This window comes from Crinia signifera, chromosome 5 (genome assembly GCF_055691185.1).
Source record: "Crinia signifera chromosome 5, ASM5569118v1, whole genome shotgun sequence".
In the NCBI taxonomy this organism is placed as follows: domain Eukaryota; kingdom Metazoa; phylum Chordata; class Amphibia; order Anura; family Myobatrachidae; genus Crinia; species Crinia signifera.
The window spans coordinates 250,978,982-250,989,473 of record NC_139221.1 but is presented as its reverse complement, the minus strand read 5'-3'; the positions used below and the strand labels follow the sequence as shown (position 1 = coordinate 250,989,473).

Below are 10,492 nucleotides of genomic sequence, written 5' to 3'. Positions count from 1 at the left end.
ATTCTCTAATAGCAAAACTGTGGCAAAGCATGCTGGGATGTGTAGTTTCACAACATCTGGAGGGCCAACGTTTGACATGCCTGATTTACACCATAATGTCAATTGCACGTTAAGTTACACGGCATGATGTCCATTATGTATTATGCCAAACACCATAATGCCTATTAAAAATTATGCTACATACAGTAAGTGCTGCTTATCTACATGCTCATTGCCAAGGGTTCCATGCTCATTGCCAGAGGTTCCATGCTTGTTGCCATGTGGGATTACATGCTCATTGCCAATGGGGAATACATGCTCGTGGTAAATGAGGGACAGCCGCCGCCAGGCAGAAGTGATAGCCACTGACAGTGGCAGAGCCTGGCTGTATTCCGAGCACTGCAGGTCCCAGCTATTTGAAATAATACCCATTTCACACCAGAAAATGCATTCCCAGGTTGGCCCCTTTTACACCAGCCTAGTCCCTGCATTTTCTGGTGTGAGGGGGAGAGAAAACCACACCTCCCCCCCTTTAACCAGTTATCTCATTTAAACGGCTATATCTTCGGAACTAACTGACCCATTTACATGAGACAAGTATCATATTGAAGAACTTTTGAGTAGGCTTTGAATGAATTTGGTCCAGTGAAACTGGAACGTTTGGTTCCAGAGTAATCTTCCCTCAAAGAACATGAACAGCCATGAAATTTCATTTCAAAAAGAAAAAAAATCGATTTACATGCTATATCTCTGGAACCGATTGACCGATATGGACCATCCTGGTATCATATTGAAGGCCCAGCGATTTGGAATTGATTGACATCAACCACAAGCTCCTGTGATGCCAGGGGGGGAACTGACAGCCGTCGGAACTGGGTGGGGGTCGGAATTGACGGGTCCCATATTATCCTATGGGGAAAAAATGTTACAGCTTTGCCAGGCGATATCTCCGGTTCCCGGGGGGCTAGAGACACGGGGCTGGGCTCGTTGGAAAGCTCTGGTCCTCATCTACAAATTGAATGACAGGGGGGGCACGTGCCCGGGTGCCCCCCCCCTGAATCCGCCACTGCACGTAGTGAATGTGTCTAACTGTTTAGCTAATAGCTACCTTAGCATATATAAGCAGGTCTTAAAAAGATTCTTACCTTAAATTAAACAAACCTTTAAATGTCGAGAAGTATAGAAAGATAAGCTTCCAATGTGTTTGAGTGCTGTGTGTGGCTTGCAGGTAGTGAAATCATGGTTTGGACTTAATAGACTGCAGCATTGCTTATTACATTCAGGTGTATGTGTTTGAGTAGGAATCAGCGTTAATTAGCAAACTCAGGCGCACGCTGGCATGCGGTATCTGTAGGGGTGGTTTGAGCTGGCGGTTGGCGGCCGCCTGTTTTGTGTCCGAAATGAACGGTGCCTTAGTCGATCGTGCGGTAGTAGCACCGCTCATTTTTGGTGCACACCCCCGTGTACGCCCATATTTACGCCCATTTTCCCTCATTATTTCGGCCGCTCCCCTCAACACGCCTCTATACCGCCCCCAATACCGTACACTCGCGTACAGGTTTTTTCGCACGTAGAGACCCGTCCGTAAGCGTTGGTGAGTGGTCGCGCCTGCGCATTGGCGAATGTACGCATGCGCAGATCATAAAAAATCCCGGGACGTACGCGTACGGCCCGGCCGCTCCAACCAGAATAAGGATTATCATCAGGGATGCGGCTTTCCAATTACGTTGATGGTTAATAAAGGGATTCACTCAGTGCCATCAACTTACTGCTGAACATATTCACTGTGCCCATACCCTCAGTTCTGCACAGGTGGTGGTTGAAAATGCCTTTGGCCACCTGAAAGGCCATTGCCATTGTTTAATGAAGCTGCCTGCTGTGTGTTACATAACATTTGTGAGTTGAAGAAAGAGCAGTTTCTACCTGAGTGGACCGTAGTGGAGTCTGAGATATCAGACCATTCTGCAGAGTCTCGTATGTATGAGGGGACAAACACCTGTGCTGAAGACATTCTCACCACCATCATGGCAAACCTATTGTCATTAACCCAGTAGAGCAGAAAAGGGATATTATTGTTATGAAACTGCTAAGTTGTTTTTGTACATATTTTATTTATATGCAGTGGCGTCAGTGGCGGATTCAGGGGGGGGGGGGGGGCACCCGGGCACGTGCCCCCCCTGTCATTCAATTTGTAGATGAGGACCAGAGCTTTCCAACCAGGGCCGGTGTTAGGGTGTTCGGCGCCCTCCTGCAAACTATAAATTTGCGCCCTCTCATACTTCACAAAGGGACAGCGCATGGCCACACAATAGTACCCCATTCCAAATGACACCACACGGTAGCATAATCTTATTCACATTACACAGCACCAGTGCTGTAACTAGTCATTATGGTGCCCTTTGGCAATTGGTGACTGCCACACCACTACAGTTAAAACTGGTAGAGGTCTCGCCTAAGGCGCGCGGCAAAAATTTAGGAGTGTGGCTTTATGGGGAAGGGGCGTGGTCATATAAAAGTACCAATAACACCGTAATGCCCTAACACATAATGCTACACACGGTAATGCCTATTACACATTTTTCCACCCACAGTAATTCCCATTATATATTATGCTACACATCATGGTGCCCCTAACACTGTATGCAGCACACCGTAATGCCCATAACACATTAATGCCATACATCCTGATGCCCCTTACACAGTATGCTGCACACCATAATGACCGGGATGCGGTTAATTTCCCTGCGGTCGGGATCCCGGCGGTCGGAATCCCGACACTGGAATCCCGACCGCCGAAATCCCGAAACTTTCTCCCTCCGTGGGTGTCCACGACACCCATAGAGGGAGAATAAAATAGCGTGCCGAGCGTAGCGAGGCACCTGGCCCGCTGCGTGGCGAGCGCAGCGAGCCCGCAAGGGGGGGCGATCCATGTCCCCCCCTTGTCGGGATTTCGGCGGTCGGGATTCCAGTGTCGGGATTCCGACCGCCGGGATCCCGACCGCCGGGAAATCATATCGGATCCTAATGACCATATGACATTATGACACACATTATTCTACACGTAATGCCCTGAATACTTCTGCATATACCCACATTTGTAGTGCGGCTTATACATACCGCCCACACTTACCGACAGTAGTAGCGCTGCTTATACTGTATATATATATATATATATATATAATGCCCACAGTTACATACAGTTACACATACATAACTGCTGATCTATGTGGGCTGCCTGCTAAATATGTTTTGTACTTTAATTATTTCATGCTTAGATCAGTCTAACGGTTCTACAGTGCAATGTTGGAGCTAGACCCCAGGAAGTCTATGGCAGTGTGACATACTCTATATTATATATCCCCAGGCAACCCCAACCATGGCTCCTTCCTGAGACGCTGGCGGCCAGCTGGCAGTCACTGCAGCCCGGGGTCTCCTTCTCCTCCTACCTCTTAGGTCTGACCTCCAGCACCCGCTGATCCTTCCTAAGTCTCACCCTCCTCCCCCCACAGCTCCCCTTCCCCCCTGCCTACCCAGCTTCTCCTTCCTGAGGGAGTGCGGAGTCCGAGTTCCCGGAAGCGCAGCCTGTTCAATCGTTATCCCACGCCCGCGCGCCGCAGGGTATGCTCAGTCCTATGTACACCACCTCCCTGCACAGAGTGGCAGTCACTGCAGCTCGGCGCCTCTTCAGCTCGGCGCCTCCCTGCTCTGCAGGAGCTGCTGGGTGGCTAGCGCCGGCCCTGTTTCCAACGAGCCCAGCCCCGTGTCTCTAGCCCCCCGGGAACCGGAGATATAGCCTGGCAAAGCTTTAACATTTTTTCCCCATAGGATAATATGGGACCCGTCAATTCCGACCCCCACCCAGTTCCGACGGCTGCCAGTTCCCCCCTGGCATCACAGGAGCTTGTGGTTGATGTCATTCAATTCCAAATCGCTGGGCCTTCAATATGATACCAGGATGGTCCATATCAGTCATATCAGTCAATCGGTTCCAGAGATATAGCGTGTAAATCGATTTTTTTTCTTTTTGCAATGTAATTTCATGGCTGTTCATGTTCTTTGAGGGCAGATTACTCTGGAACCAAATGTTCCAGTTTCACTGGACCAAAATCATTCAAAGCCCACTCAAAAGTTCTTCAATATGATACTTGTCTCATGTAAATGGGTCAGTTAGTTCCGAAGATATAGCCGGTTAAATGAGATAACTGGTTAAAGGGGGGGGGGGGGGGGAGGGGTGGTTTTCTCTCCCCCTCACACCAGAAAATGCAGGGACTAGGCTGGTGTAAAAGGGGCCAACCTGGGAATGCATTTTCTGGTGTGAAATGGGTATTATTTCAAATAGCTGGGACCTGCAGTGCTCGGAATACAGCCAGGCTCTGCCACTGTCAGTGGCTATCACTTCTGCCTGGCGGCGGCTGTCCCTCATTTACCACGAGCATGTATTCCCCGTTGGCAATGAGCATGGCAATGGCACCACATGGCAACAAGCATGGAACCTCTGGCAATGAGCATGGAACCCTTGGCAATGAGCATGTAGATAAGCAGCACTTACTGTATGTAGCATAATTTTTAATAGGCATTATGGTGTTTGGCATAATACATAATGGACATCATGCCGTGTTACTTAACGTGCAATGGACGTGTAAATCAGGCATGTCCAACGTTGGCCCTCCAGATGTTGTGAAACTACACATCCCAGCATGCTTTGGCACAGTTTTGCTATTAGAGAATGCTAAAACTATTGCAAAGCATGCTGGGATGTGTAGTTTCACAACATCTGGAGGGCCAACGTTGGACATGCCTGGTGTAAATGTTTAATGCGCGCCTTTGGTGGACAATGTCCCTGTTTATGAAGCGTATTGTGAATTTTGTCTTAATCTGTGTGGCATTATGTGAATTCTGGCTCAATCCGTGTGGCATTATGTGAAGTTTGTCTCAATCCATGTGGCATTATGTGAATTTTGGCTCAATCCGTGTGTTATTATGTGAATTTTGGCTCAATCCGTGTGTTATTATGTGAATTTTGGCTCAATCCGTGTGTTATTATGTGAATTTTGGCTCAATCCTTGTGGCATTATGTGAATTTTGGCTCAATCCGTGTGGCATTATGTGAATTTTGGCTCAATCCATGTGGCATTATGTGAATTTTGGCTCAATCCGTGTGGCATTATGTGAATTTTGGCTCATTCCATTTGGCATCATGTGTAAGGGGCAAGTATAATGGGGTCTAGTATTTTGTTGCATAATGTATAGAAGTTGTATATGGTGTTGTACACTACACTCAAGGACATGCCCCCTGTTGAGTGGCCACACCCCCTTTTTCAGAGCGCGCCTTCGGCGCGCGCACAACTACATCCTTCACTTTTGTTGCCATGGTGGGCCTGCGTACTTTAAATGCCAGGGCCTATTTTTAATCCCATTGCCACCCTCTCTCTGCCGCTCTCTTAGCATGTGCACTGGCACCACTAACACTGGCCCTCCCCCACCTAAACCCTCTTTTATCATGGTGCCCCCCCTGTCATTTTATCCTGGATCCGCCCCTGAGTGGCGTAAGTTCGTCCCAGTTGCCTGGAGGCAAGATAAATATTGGTGCCCCCCCCCAACACACACATACACACCACCTTATATAAATATATGTATGCATATACGTATGTTATAGATGTTATGTTTAAAAAAAAGAGAGTGTGGCATCTATGGTCCTGCTAGGAGGAGGAGACAGCCACAGAAGTGATATAAATGGCTTTCAATTAACTTATTCAAACTCGCAGTGGAGGAGAGGTGCCCCCTTGGGAGCAGGAGCCCGGTTGCAGATGACTCCATTGCCTCTCAGAGTTCTGTATGTACACTAAAGTGCTTTTCATTTAAACAAGCAGTGAACTGTGTAAACATTAATATACATTAGTAATATACATTTTGTAAAAAAACATAGGAATATAAAAAATGGGTACTTATGTAGTAACTGGGCTGCCGATTTTGAAATCGGGTCCATAGCATCGCATCGCACCCGACCATATCGCATGCGATGCGATGCGATGCGATGCGATGCGATGGACCCGATTTTTCCATAGGATTCAATGTTAAAATGGACTGAGTCCATTTTAACATAGAATTCAATGGGAAAAGGGGTCCTTTTCATACCCCTACTATCCAAGTGGGCATGGAGTTGGATATAAACCTGTGGCGAGCGTAGCGAGCCACCGAGCCCGAAGCGTGGCGAGCGTAGCGAGCCCCGCGAGGGGACACAGAATACCGTCCCCTCGCGGGGCTCGCTTCGCTCGCCACGCTTCGGGCTCGGTGGCTCGCTACGCTCGCCACAGGTTTATATCCAACTCCATGCCCACTTGGATAGTAGGGGTATGAAAAGGACCCCTTTTTCCCATTGAATTCCATGTTAAAATGGACTCAGTCCATTTTAACATTGAATCCTATGGAAAAATCGGGTCATCGCATCGCATCGCATCGCATGGTCGTATGCGATGCGATGCGATATCGCATCGCATCGCATCTGATTGTATGCCTTAACTTAAGGCATACAATCAAAAAATCGGCAGCCCAGATACTACATAAGTACCAAAAAATGTTCAAGCATGATCAAAAACAATAAAATGGCTAACATGCCATCTATACAGGCCAGACAGACAGGCAAAAAATACACCTTTACATAGTGTAAACAAATCTACAACTGTTGTGCAGTGGCAGTTTACTTCTGATTATGTTGAGCAGTAGCTTACTCAGGGCAATGTGGAGGAATTGGTGGAGGGTGATGTGTTCTAGCAACATACTCAGTGCAATGTGGAGGAATTGGTGGAGGGTGATGTGTGCTGTGTGGCGCCATGTTTCATGGGGTAACTACCCTCAAAATGAGTGTATGGCGACTGTGGTGTAGCTCGTGGTTGTGCATGGCTTTGTACCCTATATAAAAGGTTATTAAGGAAAGCCATATGTTCTCTATTAATATGATCATGCATAACCACAATTTCTGAAAGGAAAGAGTTCTGTAGCTCAAGCTCATTTTTAAAAAAGCGCTGTAGGCATGCATCTTCGTGCACTTGCATTGAAAGATCCATTTCCTTCAGGTGTTCCAGCATTATGGTGGTCATGGCTTTTGTGACTTGTGGGTTGAACCATTTCAAAGTCCCAGTGCGACCCTGCATTTTGCAATGTGAAAGCAGTATAAGGCATTTACAGATGGAAAGAATAAAAATCCTACACTGAAAGCTGTAGGACTGAGGTGGCAGTCTAGTCAAAGAGTATGGAATATAACATTCCACATTTTGATATTGACAGCATTTCATTGTTCACACAATTTTGGCGACAGCCAGTTTAGGACATTTGTAGGGTTAAGGTATAACACCGCTACAGTTATCTACTCTGTAGCCGTGTCAACAAACATTAACATTGTGAATAATGACATGTGAAATGTCAACCTCCTGTTTATGTAGACAGTCTTAATGTCATCATTCTGAACATAAACAAAACACAGGACACATAATTGTGGGTATCAAGAAGTTATTGTGGAGACATCCTCACAGAGAGGATGGCTAGTATTGTTTTGGCATCTTAGCTCATTAAAAAAATAAGGATACATTTGTTTATACCTGGAAATAATTAGTGCAGGGGTCTTCAACCCATGGCCCGCGGGCCACGAGTGGCCCACGGAGCTGATCTCAGTGGCCCTCTGCCCACCAGCCAGCCATGCACAGGATTTTTTTTTTTTAAGTAAAAGAAAACGCTGCCGAGGGAGGCAGGGTAATGGAGTCCCCCCGGGTGCCGCCTACCCGATTTTTCATTGGCTGCAGGCAGGGCAGAGGAGTGGATCCAGCGCGGCTGAGGGAGGAGGAGGCACGTCTGGTGGGAGTTGGGACCCGGCGAAGCTGCGGGAGGAGGCGACGCCGCTGGCGGGAGCAGGGGACCTGGCGCAGGAACTGCAGGAGGAGGAGGCACAGCTGGCGGAGGGGACTCGGCAAAACTGCAGGAGGAGGCATGGATGGTGACCCGGCAAAGCTGCAGGATGAAGAGGTACAGCTGGCTGGAGCAGGGGACCTGGCAAAGCTGCAGGCATTACTGGGGGCATTGTGTGTGAGGGGCACTGCTGGGGCATTGGGTGAGGGGCACTTCTGGGGCATCATATGTAAAAGCAGGAGTACTGCTGGCATTATGGTCTGTGGCATAATGGGCATCAGTGTGGGGCATAATGTGCAATGGGCATAATTTTGTGTGGATTAATGTGTAATGGGCATCACGGTGTGCGGCATAATGTGTAATGGGCATTACGGTGTATGACATAATGTACAACAGGTATTACAGTGTGTGGCATAATGTCTAATGGACACTATGGTGTGATGCACAATGTGTAACAGTTTATATTGATTTAAGTAGCCTTTCATTGTTTGGGCTTGATCTGTGAGGCATACTAGTTCACTGTGTTGGGCCTTCATGCTTATATGTCACTGTGCAGCCTTCAGTCAACTTAAGCGTGTGAGGACAAAGACCATTCCTGCGGTAACCAATGTCTGGTCATGCAGGTTGCAAAAGAGGTGTCAGGTAATTGTTTTCCTGCTAGTTCACACTCTTTAAAATTAGACCACGCCCTTATAATTAGGCCACACTCCTTTTTGGGAGCGCGCCTAAGGCGCGTGCAATTTATTCAATATCAAATTATATATGGGGGGCCACATTTCACTGTTTGCACTGGATCCCAAATTGGCTGCTGATGACTATTGGTGTGTGTGTGTGTGTGTGTGTGTGGGGGGGGGGGTTTGTGCGGAGTATGGGCAGCTGTGCCAACTATCTATGAAGGACTGTGCTGATGTTATAGGGGAGCTGTGATTCTATGGGGCTGTCCGAAATACAGCAGCAGAGTTTAGTGGCCCTTGGGCTTCACTGGATTTTTTTAGGTGGCCCACGTTGTCTTAAAGGTTGAAGACCCCTGAATTAGTGACAGTGTTTTAACACATTGTTAAAGTAAAACCTGGTAATCTATGCTTGCTTCTGCTTTACCCAGTATATAACCATTTTGCAATAAGGATGAATTCAATTATTTAAGGTAATTAGACTTTTGAGGGCATTGGTCTCATGTATAGACAGTGATCACACACTGTCAGGAGTACATATGTCAGTGCCGCTTATACCCATGCACAGCAGCATCAGATACACTGTACTATATAAATAGTATATGCCTAATCTCCATCAGCCAATCACAGGTCCCCTCTCTGTTTGTCTCCGCGCATACGAGCCGGCGCCCCTGATTTGTGGGTGCCACTGTTACCGGCGAATACATGTGTTAGAGACCAGGAAACAGGCAGTCAAACTAGAACAGTGTGTGACGGCAGATGGCGGAGTACTAGTCTAGTAGTAATGCTAAATTGGGACAGGAGTAGGACCTAGACGCGCAGTTTAAAACACTAACCTAGTCGTTGGATAATTATCTGTACATACAGGGGCGGGTTATCATCCAATCAGCAGCTGCCTAGCTGGCGTGGTAGCCAATGGCGAAGTAGGATGGTGGGAAGTTGGGAAGTCTGTCAGTCACAGTGTGGGACTGGGAACTAAACTGAAGCCGGTTGGGTTTAGCTCAGTGTCAGAGTTGCTGCTGCGAGACCCCGAGACATGCTGAGAGCCGGCGGAGCGGGGCTCCTGCTGGGCCGGTGAGATACGGCAGCGCTGTGTGTGTGTTGTACGGTGTGTGTTGCTTTGTGCTGGTGCCGTGTACCCTGTTGCGGTAGCATGAGCATGATGCTGTGTCCTGTACACAGCAGGGACATGTGTTCGCTTGTTTACTGCTCTTGTGATTCCTTTTAGCACAGAGCGCTGTATTATACTGTAGCGTGTTGTGTTCACGTAGAAAAAGGTTAGATATAGTAATGATTAATGTGACTGCTGGCGAGGTCTTGCTATGTTTATTTAGGGTATGGGTTATTGGGTCCACCCAATTTAGGTTGAAACAAGCATGAGGTCGACAGTGGCAAGGTTCACATGAGGTTTTTTATGTTTTTGTCCGGAATGTCGACAAGGACACCGTCAAAGTGTACCATCGAAACAAGCATCCCCATGCTAGGGGACGCGGTGCTACGTTTCAGTGTCCTTATCGACTGTGTCATAATTAGGGGAAATAAAACCCCATTTTGACCTTCATGCATGTCGACCTAATACTTGTCAACCTAGTTGCTTTCTATCAAATGATCCATACCAATCTAGAGACACTGTAAATCTACCAGCCAGATTAACATTCCTTTGAAACCCACATTTATTTTTGTATGGTTAGTAAAGTACATTACATGTGTTTATGTAATGAATATGCAATATGGGGAAATGCATTTATGTATTCACCCTTTGTGTAGTGTTTGCAATCTTCAGTACAAGGTCAGCATGAGAAAGCATATATTTTTCTCCCATGTTATCAGTAGTGCATCAGTTGTTTGGATGGGTGGCGATCTTCTGGTCAGAATTCTATTGTTGCTTATGCTGTTATGTGTTAATGTGCATGATGTTATGTATACAATATTTATTATGGCGT

General features: G+C 47.2%; 1 protein-coding gene across 1 annotated transcript in view; it reads left to right on the top strand.

The window, feature by feature from the left end:
* Window positions 1-9,338: 9,338 nt before the first annotated feature.
* PITRM1 (pitrilysin metallopeptidase 1) overlaps window positions 9,339-10,492 on the top strand; it is a 65,180-nt gene continuing 64,026 nt past the window's right edge. The window contains exon 1 of the mRNA XM_083188808.1: window positions 9,339-9,623. Within this exon, the coding sequence (XP_083044934.1) occupies window positions 9,586-9,623 (38 nt within the window). The 5' untranslated portion in view covers window positions 9,339-9,585. The remainder of the gene's footprint in view (window positions 9,624-10,492) is intronic.